The 19,357-nt window shown below is 47.0% G+C and overlaps 1 protein-coding gene across 1 annotated transcript in view; it reads right to left on the reverse strand.

The window, feature by feature from the left end:
* The window catches only part of OBSCN (obscurin, cytoskeletal calmodulin and titin-interacting RhoGEF), a 1,012,031-nt gene that overhangs the window by 713,785 nt on the left and 278,889 nt on the right, over positions 1 to 19,357 (reverse strand). The window contains exons 18-19 of the mRNA XM_086941076.1: positions 18,042 to 18,317; positions 12,589 to 12,864 (exon numbers count right to left, since the gene is read on the reverse strand). Coding sequence (XP_086797202.1) covers positions 12,589 to 12,864; positions 18,042 to 18,317 — 552 coding nt within the window. The remainder of the gene's footprint in view (positions 1 to 12,588; positions 12,865 to 18,041; positions 18,318 to 19,357) is intronic.

Genomic DNA, 19,357 nt, shown 5'->3' on the forward strand with positions numbered 1-19,357 from the left:
AAAGGCCCCCCTGGCCTGCGAGAACAAAAGAAATACCGTATAAAAGAAGGAGCCCTGCTCCTTGAAAGTTAGATCCTGTTTGGGCTACAGAAGGAACTCTGCCCGACGAGAAGGACCGTGAAGGACAAGGAAGAGTGCTGTCTCTTGCCTGTGTCTGGTGCCTTGCTGCCGAAGGAGAGGAAAAAGGAAAGACTGCGAGAAGACTTTTGCTTGACAAGACTTTGTGCCAAACTCTGCTGAAACGATCTCCAAGGGCTTGCTGTTGAACTTGCCCCCTGACCAGCGCCCCAGGACCAGTGGGCGCTACACCCTGAAGAAAGCGACTGTGTGTGCTGCTTATCGCTGCAGTACTGACAGAGGGGTCTGGGAGCGCTGGGCAAGCCTGCCACGCTCCCCGTAATCCAAGGTATCGATATCCTCCCGAACACCGTGACCGGGACCCAAGGCAACAGCGAGAGCAAAGTGAGGTCCAGCCGCCGCTGGCCTGAACACCGTGACCGCATCTGCACCGGGAACCGAGAGCAAAGCGAAGGAGGACCCGTCCGGTCCAAGCTCCCGAGTTGACTGTGCTTCGAGCCGTCAGCCCACCTGCAAAGACGGACAGTCGCCCTGTGAGAACCCCCCTCTGGTCGGTACCCTGCCCGACAGCTCAGCTGTGAGCGCACAGCTGCAACCGGCACTTGGCTGGGTACGTCCTGCACTTGAGGACCGTACTGCCACTTGCCGCCACCGCACAGCCGCCGCTTCCAGGATCGGAGCGGACGACGAGGAAAGGACCCTGCCGCCACAGAGCACCGCTGCCCCGGATGACCCGTGACCTGCTCGGCTGAGAGACGCAACGAACAGCGACCCCGGGAAGGCAACGCGACGTGGGACAGCTCCCCTGGAAGCCGCCCGCCCCATAAGAACTTTGTTGAACTGGGCACAAGGCCCTAAAGAACGCTTATCGCCAGAAAGAACTGTGGCAACTTGAACTAAGTAACTTGGAACCGCTATTTGAAAGTTTGATAACTATTCACCAGCCTGCTTGAAGTTTATATAAAGATATATATTTTTACAGAATACAGTTTGGTCTCATTGTGTGGTGGGTTGGTTGTGAGGGTGTAATATTGCAAGTGTTTAACCCTATGTGCCCCAAAGATTAGCCTAAGACTGCTTAAGCCACACTACCTAGAGGGTAAGCAGAGGTTGTCTGGAAGGTAACCCTCAGCCCTGACGAGGAAGAGAGAGTCCCTGCTTGTCACTAGTGTTGCACTGCGCCAACTAGAGACTCCCCCTTCCTACATTGGACGCAGCGGTGAGGATTTTCGAATTTACACTTGCAGTATCTATACCTTAGCTTCTGACCATTGCACAGTGATTACAGTCCAGTTACTTAGCCACAGACTTTGCTTTTGAAATCTTGCCGAAAGGAGATTCCGAGTGTGGAAACCATGCCGGGCACGAAGAGCCTGGATGGAGCGGAGTCCACGACCTCTGAGATGTTGGAGGTAGAGTGGGACGCCACAAAGCTGGATAAATACTCCAGAACGGAACTGAAGTTTTTTTGCAAGAAACTCAAGGTTCCACACACCGGTTGCAAGAACAAGCCACAGCTCTACAAGGCCCTGAAAGCCTGGATAGAGTCCAGAAAGGCCCCGGAGGATCAAGATGCCCCCGCGGAGCAAGACACAACGGAGGAGCAGAATGCACCTGTGGATCTGATGGATCTCGAAAGGCAAGACAGCGTGCACAGCTTTGGTAAAGGCCTGTCGCCAGAGGAGCTGGCAGACAGGAAAGAAACAAGGAATCACGAAAGAAAGATAGCAGAATTGAAAATCCAACTGGAGCTTGAAACCAAAAGAATGGCGCTGGAAGAGCGAAAGCACCAAATGGATTACGAAGTGAAAATGAGGGAGATGAGTCTGAAGGAGAGAGGCTTGGATCATCCTCCCTCTGGTGGCAGCACATCGCCAGTGCAGGTAGAGTCAAGAGTGCACATCCCTAAGGACGTATTTAAAGAGTTCTTTAAGGGGGATTACATAGGACAGTGGTTTAGGGCATACGAGGTAGCCATGTCCTCCCACCGGGTCCCTGACAAGGATTGGGGAGCGGGGTTGTGGGGAAGGTTCCTTAGCGAAGGGCGAGATACCTTGCTAGATTTGCCCGTTGAAAATCAGAGATCCTATTCCCACATGAAAGAAGCTTTAATGAACAGGTACGGGCTTACCCCTGAAATGTATAGACAGAAGTTTAGGGGATGTACTAAGCGGCCTGGGAATACATATGTGGAGTATGTGACTTATTTTTGCAGAGCACTGGATGGTTGGGTGAAGGGTAGCCAAGTGAATGATTTTCAAGGTCTCTTTGATTTAATTGCATGGGAGCACTTGTCTGATCACTGTTTTCCTGAGTTACGCCAACACCTGATCGACAGCAAGCTGTCCAACCCGAGGAAGCTTGCTGAGGAGGCGGACCGCTGGCTCAGCACCACGGTCCACAAGGGTCCAGTGGGAGACTCCGCCAAGAGTGGGCAGGGTCCCCAGCAGAAGAGTGGGGGGGACAAGGGGGGAAAACAGAAAGGGTTCCAAAAAGGCCCCCAAAGTAGTTCCCAGGGGAACCAGCAGCAAGGTTCTCAGCCTCCCCCACCCCCAAAGCAGAATGGGGCCCGACAGGTAAACCTGTTCCAAAGGGACCCTTCAATTGTTACAAAGTGGCAAGCCTGGGCACATATCCAGTGACCCCAAGTGTCGCCTGTTTGGAAAACCCGCACCCACTGGTGCTCCGCCCCGTCAAGTGACTAGTGTTCACTTAGTTGAAGAAGTGATGGTCCCGGGGGGTGGAGATCCCGTTCACATGACCCTAGTCTCGCTAGGAGACAGTGAGATGATCCCTACGAACTACCTGCCCTCTAACACTATAAAATATATGGGCAGGTGGTGATCATCAATGGCAAGGAAGCTGAGGCTCTTCGAGACACAGGAGCCAGTGTGACTGCAGTGAGGCAGCACCTGGTGTCTCAAGAGCAGGTTGTACACCATGCCTACTGTAGGGTTATCAACGCTGATAATTCAGAGAGTCAGTGTCCGATGGCTCAAGTTCCCTTCGAGTGGGGGGGGTCTCTGGTACTCTGCAGGTCTGTGTAAGGAAAACCATGCCTGTTGACTGTTTGCTAGGGAATGACTTGGAGCACTCCCCTTGGGAAAAGGTGGAGAAGACGACTCACCTGCGGATGGTGGGTCTGCCTGACTGGGCGTGCGTGACCACCCGGTCAATGGCAGCCAGTAGGGGTGATCAAGAGGTCCTGGGGCCTGAAGGAGAGGCCCAGGAACCGGCCTTAGGGAGAAGGCGCAGGGGGCGTGGGAAACCGGTCCCTGAAGTTCCCACGGTCCAGGAGGAAGCAGACCTTGAGGGGGATGCCCTGGAGCCTACAGGGGAACAGATCGCCGAACTGGGGGACCTGCCTGAGCTGACCCATTGGCAGCAAGAAGGAGGACCCTCCAGGGAGGAATTCTGCAAGGAGCAGAAAGAATGCCCTTCTCTCGTGGGTATGCGGCAGCAGGCTGCAGACCAGGCCAATGATGTTCAGGCCAAAACACATTATGTGTACTGGGAGAACGACCTCCTGTATTCAGAGCCTAAGGCTGCTGAACCTGGGTCAGCCCATGTGCTGGTGGTACCCCAGAAGTTCAGAGCCTTCCTACTGGGTCTGGCTCACGATGTGCCTTTAGCAGGACATTTGGGGATGGACAAGACCTATGACAGGCTTGTCACCCACTTTTACTGGCCCCGAATGCACAAGAGCTCAGACGCTCATTGTAGAACCTGTCCGACTTGCCAGGCAAGTGGGAAGACCGGAGGGAAGAACAAGGCTCCCCTCCAACCCTTCCCTGTGGTTGGTACGCCATTCCAGCGAGTGGGTATTGACATCGTTGGGCCTCTGGACCCCAAGATAGCCATGGGCAACAGGTTCATCCTGGTCTTGGCGGATCACGCCACCCGGTACCCTGAAGCCATCCCTCTGAGGGCAGTGACGGCCCCCGTGGTGGGACGTGCACTGATGGGAATTTTCTCACGAGTAGGATTCCCTCTAGAGGTGGTGAGCGACAGGGGGACCAACTTCATATCCAAGTATATGAAGTCCCTTTGGCAAGAGTGTGGCGTAACGTACAAGTTCACCACACCTTACCATCCCCAAGGTAACGGGTTGGTTGAGAGATTCAACCGAACCCTGAAAGGCATGATCATGGGCCTGGAAGGTCCAATGAGGCGTAAGTGGGACGTCCTCTTACCATGCCTGCTCTTTGCATATCGCGAGGTGCCACAGAAGTCCCTAGGGTTCAGCCCCTTTGAACTGCTGTACGGTCACCCCGTGAGAGGACCACTGAGTTTGGTAAAGGAAGGCTGGGAGCAATCTCCCAGGAAACCTCCCCAGAATGTATATAGCTACATGCTGGCCTTCAGAAACCAGACCAGACTCTTCAGACAACTTGCCGAGGCAAATCTGGAAGCGAGCCAGGAGGAGATGAAGCGGTGGTACGACCAGAATGCCACTCTGGTTGAGCTTCAGCCTGGACAAGAGGTGTATGTCCTGGCCCCAGTGGAGCCCTGTGCCTTCAGGATAAGTGGACAGGCCCATTTGAGGTTGTGGAGTGCAAGAGCCCAGTGACATACTTGGTGGACATGAAGACGCCCAGGAACCCTTTGAGGGTCCTACATGTCAACCGCCTCAAGCCCCACTTGCGAAGGTCCGAAGTGGGCATGTTGTTGGCAACTGATGACGGAATGGAGGAGGAGTCGGAGCCTCTCCCTGACCTCTTAGTGGCCTGTGAGAAAGATGGGTCAGTGGATGGAGTTAACCTCTCACCCACCCTGACCCCCGAACAACAGGAAGACTGCCGCCAGTTGCTGGGACAGTTTCCAGACCTGTTCTCCCTGGTTCCGAGTGTCACAGATTGGTGCGTCCATGATGTGGACACTGGAGACAGCTTACCTGTGAAGCATAAGGCTTACAGAGTGACTGACAGGGTCCGGGCCTGCATCAAGGAGGAGGTCTCCAAGATGCTTGCCCTTGGGGTGGTTGAGTCGTCCAGCAGTCCTTGGTCCAGCCCCGTGGTCTTGGTCCCAAAGGCTGCTGCGCCGGGAGCCACACCCGAACTACGGTTCTGTGTGGACTACAGAGGACTCAATTCAGTCACGAAGACTGACGCGCACCCCATCCCCAGAGCTGATGAGCTCATTGATCGGCTAGGGGCTGCCCGGTTCCTCAGTACGTTTGATTTAACGTCTGGGTACTGGCAGATCGCCTTGACCGATGGGGCAAAGGAGAGGTCGGCATTCTCTACACCAGATGGGCATTTCCAGTTCCGGGTTATGCCATTTGGAATGAAGAATGCCCCTGCCACCTTTCAGAGATTGGTCAACCAGGTGTTGGCTGGGCTGGACGAGTTCAGTGCCGCCTACCTGGATGATATCGCGGTGTTCAGTGGCACCTGGCCAGAACACCTGCGACACCTCTGGGAAGTGTTGATGGCCCTGCGCAGAGCAGGCCTCACAATCAAGGCAAGCAAGTGCCAGATTGGGCGGGGTTCAGTGGTGTACTTGGGACACCAAGTGGGGAGTGGCAAGGTAGCACCCTTGCAGCCCAAAATTGAGACCATCCTGGCTTGGGAACCCCCCAAGACCCAGACTGCAGTGAGAGCCTTCCTGGGGCTCACTGGGTATTACAGGAGGTTTGTCAAGGGCTATGGCACGATTGTGACCCCCTTGACAGAGCTGACTTCGAAGAAGCAGCCCAGGAATGTGATTTGGACTGACACCTGTCAGAAGGCTTTTGACACCCTGAAGACTGCCATGTGCACGGCGCCCGTGCTTGTGGCTCCTGATTTCTCCAAGGAATTCATAGTGCAAACAGACGCTTCAGAGCATGGTGTAGGGGCTGTTCTTTCACAGATGACTGAGGAGGGCTTTGACCAACCCGTAGCCTTCATAAGTAGGAGGTTACTTCCACGGGAAAGTAGGTGGAGTGCAATAGAGCGTGAAGCATTTGCTGTGGTCTGGGCGCTGAAGAAGCTAAGACCCTACTTGTTTGGGTCTCACTTCCGAGTTCAGACGGACCACAGGCCCCTCAGATGGTTGATGCAAATGAGGGGTGAGAACCCGAAACTGTTGAGGTGGTACATTTCTCTACAGAGCATGGACTTTACGGTGGAACACCGCCCTGGCACCGATCACGCCAACGCTGACGGTCTGTCCAGATTTTTCCGCCTTAGTGATGTGGAACTCCCTGGGGAAGGGTAGTTCCCCCCACATTTCAGCTGGAGGGGACACATGTTAGACCTGGCACCTTGGCGTGAGTTTCCCTTCCACGTTTTGCTGATGTGCCTCCGATGTTTTGCTGGTTTTCCGATACTCAGGGCACTGCACCACGGCCGACCCGTGCCGCAGTGCAAGTGCTCCCTACTGTAAATTGTACATGCGATTGGTATCCATGATTGGTTCATTGGATTTACTGTTAGTCCCTAGTAAAGTGCACCAGGGGTGCCGGGGCTTGTAGATGCCAATACTGCTGGTGGGCCTGCAGCGCTGGTTGCGCCACCCACCGAAGCAGCCGTAAAGATGTGTCTGGGGACTGCGACCGCAGAACCCGCGTGCGGTCTCGTACTGTCATGCTAGCTGGGCAAGTGCACCCACTTGCCAGCCCCTGAACCTTCCCTTGACTACATATTAGTCACCCCTATGGTAGGCCTGCGGGCCGGGTGCGTTGTAGGTGTAAGGTAGGACAGGCCCTGATGTGTGTGGCATGTCCTAGTAGTGACTTACAACCAAAATCGTATTTCACTATTGAAGGCTACCTGCTTCCATTAGGCCAGACTGAGCTGCTGGAATTATTACACCCTATAATCCCAGCAGGCTCAAGGAGCATGGTAGCGAGTCGTGTTTAGTATGCCTGAACTCAGGATGATAAAATATTTCTTGTAGTCAAGTTTATTTTAGTATCCTGTGTTTGCAAAAGCTACTTTTAGAAAGTTAGCATTTGCTTGCCTAACCATTTCAGCCCGCCTCTGCTGGTATGTGTATCTGACTGTCTGGGATGTGTGAGTGACAGGGCTGGGGGATGACAGGTGGTGAATGCGCAGATTACACCTTAGTGGGAGGTAGGAGTGGCTCTTGACTCTGAATCTTGCTGTGCTCTGCCACCACAATGCTGGCTCCACCCTCCTGGGGAGCGACTGATGACTCAGCCGACACCTGGCCTAGGAAGGGCGAAGCCCCATCAACAAGGTACTCTGGCTGCCCCTGTCCGCACAATGCTGGCTCCACCTCCTGTGGGGCGTCTGATGCGCCTGCCCCTCACACTGAAAGCAGAAGCCGGAGTACACCCACCAGGGTACTCAAGGACTGAAAGTGGCTATGCAAAGGCCCCCCTGGCCTGCGAGAACAAAAGAAATACCGTATAAAAGAAGGAGCCCTGCTCCTTGAAAGTTAGATCCTGTTTGGGCTACAGAAGGAACTCTGCCCGACGAGAAGGACCGTGAAGGACAAGGAAGAGTGCTGTCTCTTGCCTGTGTCTGGTGCCTTGCTGCCGAAGGAGAGGAAAAAGGAAAGACTGCGAGAAGACTTTTGCTTGACAAGACTTTGTGCCAAACTCTGCTGAAACGATCTCCAAGGGCTTGCTGTTGAACTTGCCCCCTGACCAGCGCCCCAGGACCAGTGGGCGCTACACCCTGAAGAAAGCGACTGTGTGTGCTGCTTATCGCTGCAGTACTGACAGAGGGGTCTGGGAGCGCTGGGCAAGCCTGCCACGCTCCCCGTAATCCAAGGTATTGATATCCTCCCGAACACCGTGACCGGGACCCAAGGCAACAGCGAGAGCAAAGTGAGGTCCAGCCGCCGCTGGCCTGAACACCGTGACCGCATCTGCACCGGGAACCGAGAGCAAAGCGAAGGAGGACCCGTCCGGTCCAAGCTCCCGAGTTGACTGTGCTTCGAGCCGTCAGCCCACCTGCAAAGACGGACAGTCGCCCTGTGAGAACCCCCCTCTGGTCGGTACCCTGCCCGACAGCTCAGCTGTGAGCGCACAGCTGCAACCGGCATTTGGCTGGGTACGTCCTGCACTTGAGGACCGTACTGCCACTTGCCGCCACCGCACAGCCGCCGCCTCCAGGGTCGGAGCGGAGGACGAGGAAAGGACCCTGCCGCCACAGAGCACCGCTGCCCCGGATGACCCGTGACCTGCTCGGCTGAGAGCCGCAACGAACAGCAACCCCGGGAAGGCAACGCGACGTGGGACAGCTCCCCTGGAAGCCGCCCGCCCCATAAGAACTTTGTTGAACTGGGCACAAGGCCCTAAAGAACGCTTATCGCCAGAAAGAACTGTGGCAACTTGAACTAAGTAACTTGGAACCGCTATTTGAAAGTTTGATAACTGTATTCACCAGCCTGCTTGAAGTTTATATAAAGATATATATTTTTACAGAATACAGTTTGGTCTCATTGTGTGGTGGGTTGGTTGTGAGGGTGTAATATTGCAAGTGTTTAACCCTATGTGCCCCAAAGATTAGCCTAAGACTGCTTAAGCCACACTACCTAGAGGGTAAGCAGAGGTTGTCTGGAAGGTAACCCTCAGCCCTGACGAGGAAGAGAGAGTCCCTGCTTGTCGCTAGTGTTGCACTGCGCCAACTAGAGACTCCCCCTTCCTACACTCCTTTAGACCAAATGGCAGATTCAACTGTTAACGGAAGACCGAAAAGAAATTGTGTAGGAACATGCTGCAAAGTATGTTTATGTAGTGTAGCACTAGTACTTATACTTTGGATAGGACTAACCATAACTATTCCTTACATGATGAGTAAAGATACTAATTTATACCCTACTAAGCCAGTGACAATGAACACAGAAGAGCTGCAAACGAAAGATACACCACAAAGAGTATATACACAAGAGAAAGCACTTAGCCTTAGACAAACTAAAATAGACTTAGAGGCACCAGATGAGGAAAGACTGCACTATAATAGAATCAAAACCAGAACTCATTTAAATGTATTTGCAAACCTTTTAGTACACTATGTAGAAGCAATGGAGATAGAAGACTGTTATGTCTGCATGAAGCTGCCCACTTCGGTAGCTGAGGGTGTGACATACCATCACTTGCCACTAACATATGGAATTTCCTGTAGTATCTTAGCTAGCTTATTTTACAAGAAAGGACCTTTACAGTATTATTATTCTCACTCAGATATGATATTTTCCGAACTTCCTGTACGTAGAAACCTAAACCCTGTTCACACTACTAGATGTGTTTTTCACCGTGTTTCTATTGAGCTGGCACAGAATTGGAAAAGGGGTGCCTTGTTTTCTGACATTAAAGCGGGATGCAGTGTAGTCTGTGTTACTTATCGCCTAACTCAGTCTTCCCCCAAACATTTTGCCTTACTCTTCCATTTTTTCTGATCTTGTTTATTTTGGCCTTAGGACTCTGCACACTTTACCACTACTAACCAGTGCTAAAGTGTGTGTGCTTTCTCCTTTAATCAACGTGAAATTGACATACACTCAAAACACAAAAATGGAGTGACTCCCTTTTGAAGTCCATAGGAACCTGTACCCCTTGATGGAGCAAGGATTCGCATATGAAGCGACTTGCTCGTACTCATGAACCTCGAATAACATATAACGAAATAACCAACATGTTTGTCTTACTAATTTACCCTTTCTTCATCTATATTGGGAAACCGAGTGAAGCTTGCTTATGTGTTTTCTAATCCTAATAAGCTTGCATATAAAATGGCTGCTGCTACGCGGGAATTTCTTCTGCGCATGCGTCTGTCATGCCCACGTGACGTGCTCGCAGCTCTAGAGGGAACCCTTTTGCATCTGAGCACTAGTGCTAAAATGGCTGTTCTGTGTTCTCACATGCGAGAAGGTTGCATTCCTGCTTGCGCTAAGCTGTTTGTTTTGCTCAATCCTAATGCTATAGTATATATTTAAGTAATGGGTATAGTGTAGAGATTCACGGTATACAGTGTAATCATTTATTACTGTGTTCTAAATTGTTTCCTTTTTTTATTCATGTATCGTACTCTTTGGGCCTCGGAGGTGCTTACTACTCCATTTTGGAAGTCCCTTCTGCACATGACCCCCGGGAAGGAAAAATGAACTCTGCAGCATTGGAACCCAGCCAGATGGCATCAACAGCCAAGATGCGCCTGGGAACCCGAACTGTGACCCAGCTAGAAGAAGCTAAACTGTACTGAAAATTGTTACAATTGTATTCAATGTTATATTCACCATTGTTAACCAAAAGGCATATGTCATGAGAACATGGAATTTAAGGGGCGGAAATGGAATTTGAATAAGGAGTCTCAGAAAGTCTAAAATGTAGGTGGTGTGATGACCTGTCCTCCTCCTTTGTCCAATCAAAATTGGGGATCCTTACACTTGCAACATTGGGGGGTGGTACATTGACCTGAAAAACAGTATAATTAGCGTAGGTTTAGGTGGAGAAATTGTCCGACTTGTCTGATTAGCTGACCTGTCACTGACCCAACGCACTCTATAGGTGACTAAGAGCAGAGAGCTGTGGAGCACTCTGTTGGGAGGTTCGAGAACCCAATCAGGGTTTTTGGGATGTGAAAGTGCTGGCGAAGCACTTTGCTGATAAAAATTATAACCCAATCGGGGTTTTGGCAGATTCCTTGCAGAGAGGGAGTAGCGCAGGCGTTGCAACCGAAGCTAAGGGTGTGAACCGGTCCTGTTCCAAATTCTGTCCTGATTGTCCATGAGCTGCACCTGCTCGCCTACTGGCACTGAAGTCTTTGGGGTTCCTCCTGTCTTTTCCAACTGACCCGTGGCTGGGTTGGTCTTCACTCTATCCTAGGTAAATATAAGTCTGTGTGGGTGATTGTAGAATAATTTGCATTCCTTTTCTCACCTTCCTGAATTTGCAAAGCTTGATTGCATATGTTCCTTTTCTTTCCCGTCCCTTGGTAAATGAGATATTCATGTATTACTGACTATTAGCATGTTCCAATTTTCAACCCACCTTTAGTCAATGCTATACGTTTCTATATAGTATAAGCTCCTTTTTCTCACCCTCCCTTTAAGGAGATAAGTTGAATCTATAGGATGTTCCAAATCTTACCTTCCCTATAGTTACTAAGCTAAATTCTGAATAAACGAATTGCATAAATTGTGTTTCTCCATTTCAAACTACCAGTGAATTGCGAAAGTCTTTGGGTTTAGTATGTTCCCTTTCTTTACCCTCCTTTAATCAAGTTGCAAAAGATTGTTTTCTAAAATTAGCATGTTCCTTGTTTTACCTTCCCTTTACTTTAAGTTTCTAAATGATTAGCATACTCTATCTTATTCATAGCTATACGCTGTTTCTGGTTTTAGTTATTGATAGTCTGATAGCATTTAACCTATAGCTCATGACATATGATGATGATGATGATTAGATAAAGAGTTTGAATCTACCCTGACTCTGTGGTTATTATATAATTACAAATGTTATGATATTTTGAGTGCCTTTCCCATAACTCAACTCCCTGATCCATTGTGTGTAGGTATTTAGTGCCAATAATTAGTAGTATACTGGTATAGGAATTAGAAATAGAAATCATAATATACTGGTAGTAGAGCGTGAGTTACCTAAATAAAGGTTAAGGCATACGATTTTGGAATTATGGGCCCAGGTGAGTATCTGTATAAATTCTAGTTGGGTGACCTACGCGCTCTATCACCCTAGCATTCATTACGTACTCCTACCTACTGGGGGTTGCTGGTGACTTCACCCTAACAGGAATTGTGGTTGTTTCTTGAGAAGGCTTTCACCCCACACAACCAGTAACCCAGTTTACTACAAATAATAAGACACGTTTCAAGATAGATTGCTTAAGCTCAAACATGTTTATAATGTGGGACACATTTGCCTTTCCCCAAAGGAACTGATGAGGCGTCCTCTGCAATCGGTCCATTTTCTGTACTAGGAAGATATAGTATTGACTGTGAGTTGCAGATAGCAAAAATGGAAGAGGCCTCCCCACCAAGAGCCTCGAAGTGTGCACCCAAAATTCCTTGGCAACTGGCCAAATTCTCCACTACATTAAACTCGCCTCGCAACGCTGTGAATTAGCAACTCCTAGCGCAGTTTCATTCCAGCTATTAGGTGCCAGGTAACTTACACAGTTTCAAATGGCAAAGAGCTATGACATAAGAGTAACCACGATTATTATTACAAGTTAAAATGTATTTTATAAACCTGTTCTTATCATTTCAGTGTACCACGCAGCGTCTCAAAAAATGACTGTTCTTGTTACGTAAGTGCCTTATATAATCACATTTTTAAAGACGTAGAATGGAAAACACGTATTTGTGCTCAACATAGGAAGGTCTTCAATAACAAAACCACGTGCTTTGGCAACGATTGCTTCAAATACTGCATTTTCTCTGCATTTTAACTTTCACCACTGTACGTAGGACGGTCAGGGCACGGAGCTCTTGATTGTGATGTGCCCCATGGAATCCAAACTGACCCCACTGTTCATGTGTGTCCAGGTGAGCAGCTACTGTGTAAGGTATCAGTGGTATCAGTGGGCTCTTCCTTACCTTTAACTTGCACTTGAAATTCTTGCACTTCACCTCCTATCTTGCAAGAGTACAAAGCAGTGTCTTTGCAGTCGGCTTCTTTCACCACAAGGGTCCTGGAGCCCCCTTCACTCCTGAGCTCATACTTCTTCCCTCCTGTCACTTCAACGCCTTCCTTAAACCACTGAACTTTTGCCTTTTCCAGTGTGACTGTAGTCGACAGCAGGATCTCATCCTGCTCCTGCACAATGACCGTCTCCTTTTTGGCAGATTTCTTTGCAAATTGGCCTTCTGGCTCTGTGTAGAAAAAGCATAACAAAACAGGAATGCAGTGTTGCTTAAAATGGAGAGGCAAATATTTTAAGGACAGGGGGTTCATTTTACAATTTTATTTATGGACTTAAGCTCAATCTTGGCCTTCAAAATGAGAAATATGTTGTCATCGATCACAGATCCTGCTTCACAATGCTGTAAGGAACAACAGATCCTGTGCTCAGATTCCATTTTCGTTTCACGTTTTAGCTTGACATTGGTTTCTAATGGTGACTTTTTACATGCTATGCGCTTACAAGATAATGTACTGAGAAATTATTGTACATGTAGTTCATTTCTTAGCAAGCATTATCATCATGTTATTCGTAGCCACTTGCTGGGATTGTCCTGGAACGTGACAGACTGTGACTGAGATGCAGTCCTGCTGACTCTGACCTCTATCCTGCAAATGTCAATAGCCTGTTCTACACAGGCTGGCTTCTTGATACATCATACCAAGGTATGAGGGTATAGGCTATCCCAGTGGCAGAGGGTACTCCCACTATGCTCTCGATAGTATAGGTAGGAGTATAACCACCTAGCAATGTTATAATGGTTGAACTGTTTATCTTTTCACAATGTTGGTTACATTGCTTTGTTTCTTCTGTCTAAAAATTGTAGCCTACTCTTTCTATAAAAGAATACAATTGTTTCAATAAATGTTTGAAAAGCCAATTCGTAGCTTGCCTGTGTTTACCTTGGGCGTACAAAAGTAAAACAACAAAAGGGTAGAGCAGTTTCCACAATTTCCTTGGAGGAATACAAAGTCGCCATGTTTGAGATTGCTGAATACCATATGGTACCCTGGTAAGGTTAGGGATTCAGATGGAGCACTGTCAGCTGGCTAGTAAGGAGGCCAACATTTTCAGATGGTATGTGTGAACTGAGTTCCTATATTCTAAAGTTTATGTTGTCCAGATAAACAGTCCTGCTTAAGTCACAGGAACTGTATAACAACAAATCCAAGATCATTTATGCCCCCAGCCAGGAAGGTATTATAGAAAATCCACTGCAGAGCACATTTTCTGAAGTACATAGCATAAGGGACATTGTGAAGATAGAGCAAACGCAGAGAGCTATAACTTAGCAGTTATTCGCATGCCTTTCGATGCTTTTCCACTTCTTCACTTGAACACATACACACACGTTTACTGCAAGAACACCTTGGCATAAGGGTGCATTCAGGATTTCAAATTGCAACTAGTACACACATATTTCAAGGATGCGCAGGGAAAGGTATTCATTCAAAATTAGACTGGGTTAAATATGTCACATGTTAATGGATAAAGGACTCTGTTCTTTCGTCCCGCCTAAACTGGTGTATCAAAGCTATATATCCAAACACTTGCACCACTGACTCATTTATGAATTCAACAAGCATTTTTATAGGTCCCAGTGGATCCCCTTAAGCAATTCAGAGCTTATTACATTACTTGGCAAACTAAGGATCCTGGTGAATAAAATATTTATTTTCTTATGATTCAAGTAAAAAAACAACACTTTACGAACCACACAAATTAATACGTTGGGTTTGATTCACAAACCATTTTCAGCCATAAACATATATTTACAGAATGAAATGCACCATCTACCCCACTCAGGAATTGATATCAGGATTTATAAGAAGTGTAAATGAGTGAATTAAAGTGTGGTTTGTCTTCAAAATTTTTGAACTCTCACTCCTGAGCTTGTTCTGACACTTTACAATCCTGGAGATGGCCGAGGTTTTACTCCAGCAAATGGTTAGAGTAACTCTCCTTCCTGGGTGAGAAGGAGAGTGAATCGCCTACTTCTAATCTTAGAAGGTGCCAAGGGAGAGGAGGTTCGCCTAGGGCAAAAAATAATTCTGACAGTCAAAAAAGAAACTCAGTTTGCAATTGCAAATCCACCTGCATTTCCCAGTAAGTAATTGTACACTATGTACAACACTTATTGGGGTAACTGGAACCAAAGAAATATGTCACATTACATTCCCAGGAGTATGGCTAGAAACCTATGCCGTGTGCAGCTTTCAAAAATGATGGATGAAATGCTTGACAATCTCAGCCACTGGTAATTACTAGGGAATGCATCCCACTCCAATTTAACTTTGCACGCCTCCTCAGTTTGGATCTTGTCATATGCAAATCAGTCTTGACCCTGCTGCAATAGGAACAGTCCAGCCCAAACTGGCAGGTCAGGTCCTCCCTGAACCAGACCATAAGCAACTCAAAACTGGTTTGGACCTCACAAGGGTTCTTAAGGTTCTTCAGTCAAGAATAGCTTGGTTCCAGTGGCATAGTGGGATGGCATGGTGGGTGAAAAACAATGGATTGGCCTGCGGCCCCAGCGAATGCCAGTGGCACTCCATCCATCCACCCAACTGTTGTTGTTGCAGTTACAGTTACTTCCCTAAGTGCAAAATATATTCCCAGACCAGCTCTGAAATGTAGGAGATGTGGAGACAGAGGTCTCTGGTTGTAGGTATGTGAATTGCTTTTTGTAGTATGTGAGTAGTAATACTGTAGTAATAATTTACCTACTACAACATTCAGTTTGCGTACTGGGCCCATAATGTTTAGAAGTTAAACATACAAAGGAAATTGATTTGCATGTTTCTGCAGTAGCAGAATTCACAAGTGTCATTTGCTGCATATGCCAACGTAAAATTTGCCATTGACAAAGCGTGCTTTATTTTACTTAAAAACACAATTGTTTGTGTAGGACAAGCTTTAAAATACATCTTCACTTAATGCTGCTTAATAGAGACAATCATATTGTCAGGTGAACATATACGTTCAGTAAAAAACTGACCAAAAATGATTTCTGTGGGTACTAGCTTCTGCCCAGCACTATTAGCCCTGTTTCGGTTCAGCCAGACACCAGTCTGGAGTACCATGGCCTTTCTGTACAGTGACTCTAGTAAGAGCTCTCAATTAGCAGGGCAAGAAATTGTAATTAAACAGGATAACATTGCCAGAAAGCAAACCTTGCTCTTACCAGGTTTGAGAAAACAAGGAAGAAAGGTAAGACAAATGGCCATGACAAAGACAATTAGTGACTTCTGGAATTTTCGCCCACAAGTCAAAGAAAAGACGCTTTGTGAAAAAGCCTTTGAAGTACAAATTGCAATATACCCAGTGATACCTCTCAATCAGGGGGCTTCATTTGGCCCTGGGATAGTTTCAAAAGGATTTCTAGTGAGTGACAGACAGTGATTCCTCATTTTACTAGGCAAACTGAAGGGCAGAATCTCAGACTCCTGGGACAGCAATCAACTGTCTTGAAAAGAACTACATTTAGTGCCTTTTAGCATAGTTTTGACCACAGAGACGTATCAAAATAGTAGGGATGGCGCAGTGTGGGAATCTATTTTTTATAAATATAGGTCCGGAAACATCCACGAACTACTGTTTTTACTTCTATAACTTGAGGCTCCCACCACTTGGAAATCAGAAAACAGTTGCATTTTAGAAAAGACAAGAAGACCGCCTATGGAGTAATCCTGCCCAACTGTAGAAGCTCCAAATATTGTATCCAGATTTGATTTCAACTGAAGTTTTCAAAGTGCCCAGGAAGCTGGGCCTCCTAAAATCCACTCGGCCATAAAGGACAATAGGATCTCCTGAAAGGCAAACCAGCAGGCTGTTGTGACTAGAGTTTGGTCCGAGGCGCCGTCCCTGGACATTAGGGACCATTGGGAGTGCTCATGAGGTAAGATGTTATGATTTCTCCAAATTTAGGACTATCTTCATATGAAGAAAATCAGGACAAATTATGAATGCTACCTGACAAAGACATACCTTGGTGAGAAAGCTTTCCTGGCTTGTTCCACACTGAGCTAATTGCAGTGAAATCCAGCTATCCAACCTTGCAAAGTGACTCCGTCCAAATGTATAGTATAAGAGCAGAGACATGCAGTAAAGTGATTCCAAAGTTAAATCGACTTTGACAGACAGAAATTTCAAGTTTGTTCCACCTGGAGTGTTTGACACCAAAACTCAAGTCTCCAGAGGGACCACACATTTGATTTAACTCGTCTTGTGGAGGCCATCTCAGCCATAGCATCTTTCTTTTCCCCTCTGGAGAATTTTGATGTCCATTTCAAAAGCTTGGCAGACAGGTCGGCAGACAGGCAGAGTACTGCATTACAAATGTGGCAAAGTACCCTGTCCGCCAAACTGACAGTTCACCCACTCCATTTAAACTGGGGTTGATGTCATGTTTCCACCAGAGATCCCAATGGAAAATCTACACCGATGGCCAGACAAAATTGCGGTCTTCCATGTCAGTACATCAGACTATCCGCCCTATTTATAGCAGAAGGTTTGATGTCCATTTCTCTGTTCAGGGCAGCTAGGGAAAGTCTGGGGGTCCCTAACAGAAAAACAAAAAATAACCACCCTCCATGGGAGAAAACTTCAAGAATCTCAAGGTCAATATTATTTTGTATTACAAAAACGAACGTCTGCTCTAGGGGTTTGTTTTGGTAACACAAAACAAATTGCTGAGTAGCTGCATGAAACATTGCGGCCGGTCAACAAACCTTTAATGCCTTCAGAGGAGGCGCAGTGCTGTGGGTCTCTACAAAGGCACAGAGATCTCTACCAGGTTGGCAGAAATCTCTAAATATAACGGGCGGTGGCTCACTTACACAATTCTAAATTGGTCCCCAAGTCTGAAGGTAAAACTGATGCCTGTGATGAACCACTAGCATTTTCCTGCTATTGCTCCACTGTGGTCTGCCTGAAAAGTCACATTGGACCCGATCACTCACACACCTTATACTGACATTGAGTTTTATGACTGTCATTGTTTTCTATGGGAGATTTTTGCCTTACATCTAAAAAATTTCATAACTTCTCTTCCCCTTAACTGAGTTTTAATGATTAAGTTTAACCCTTCTCACTAAACTGTATTCCTATTTAATGATTTTTCCTATGGGGTTTTATTTCCCACCCTGTTGTCAACCTAGTGTAGAAGCTGGCTGTCAAAACAATGCACAACATAACTAACTTTAGTTGGAACAATTGCTAGACTAAAGTGAACTCCTGGAACCAATATGCGCAGGGGAGATACTTCTAAAGTATTTTGTATTTATTGAAAGAACTCTGCTCCAAAGGCATCACACTGCAACAGAAATTATCACATTTTGAAACATCTCAAAAGGCTGTTTGACATACCAGCAACTTGTATCTTGAATGTGAGTTTCTGTCCATCAGCTTCACAGGTGTATTCCCCAGCATCTGTCTTCTCCACCTGTTCCATCACCAGCCTTCGGGATTTTCCTTCAGACTCCACCTTCACTCTCTTGCTGGCAGTGATGAGTTTCCCGTCCTTGTACCATTTAACCTCAGTCTTGGCTTGAGACAGCTCACAGCTCATGGTGGCACTCTCACTAAGGATGGCCTTCACCTCTTTCTGCACTTTATCCAGGTTTGAGAAGATAGCTTCCGGCTCTGCAGAATAAAAATATTGTTTATGAACACACTGACCAATTTCTATGCAAAGTCATTTGGAAATATGCATTTGTTACCCTGAAAAACAATAAATGAATTGGAAAAAGTTTAACATTATTTTAAATTATTCATTAAAGGTTAGTTTGTAAACAGTGCTTCACTTCTCTTACCAACTACAATTAATTGTATTAATACAATTATATGCTATACTTGCATTTTATTTAAAAAAATAAATAAAGGGGCATAAGCTACATTTGCCTTCAATTGAATTTGGTCATGCTTAGACAGATGGCTTTATGTACAACCTCCATTGGAAATTTTCAATAGATTTAACCCTATATTTTTTTAACCTTTTTGCTGAATCCTATTTTTGTTGGTCTTAGAACTCTGTATAGTTTACTTTTGCTAACCAGTATTAATGTGCTTGTGCTACCCCTTTTAACAGGCTGAAATTGATACACACCTGATTGGCATATTTAACTTACTTATAAGTCCCTAGTATAAGGTACTATGTGTACCCAGGGCCTGTAGGTTAAATGTCACTGGTGGTCTGCAGCATTCATTGTGCCACCCACGGCAATGACCCAGCAATCCTGCCTCCAGGCGTAATATTGTAGCTCCATTGCGGCTAGCGTCAAATTGCGCCTATTCTATCACTACCACTTACTATCATTGGCACTTTGTGCTTCTTGATGCTATTTATACTTCAAAAAAAAATCATATCTACTGTTACCCTTATTGGACATTTGTTATTGTGGCGACATTTTGGACATTGGATTTTACTCTATTGGAGTATTTATATGCTCCAACACTGCCCCTCGCTGCACATCCTGGCATCTCGGCAGCACGAGAACCGGCGGCCCTGAAGGCACGGAGAGACGTGGGGATTAAGCATCTGGGAGACTTGTGTAATCAGAGTTGTTTCTGCTCACTGTCAGATCTACAGGGTGGGCGCAACGCCGGACTGATGCTGAGTTTCATGTATGTGCAGGTGCGACAGGCAATCCGTGATGTTTACCCGGCATATCCGGCCGAGCTGC

The sequence above is a fragment of the Lissotriton vulgaris genome, chromosome 10, assembly GCF_964263255.1.
Source record: "Lissotriton vulgaris chromosome 10, aLisVul1.2, whole genome shotgun sequence".
In the NCBI taxonomy this organism is placed as follows: Eukaryota; Metazoa; Chordata; class Amphibia; order Caudata; family Salamandridae; genus Lissotriton; species Lissotriton vulgaris.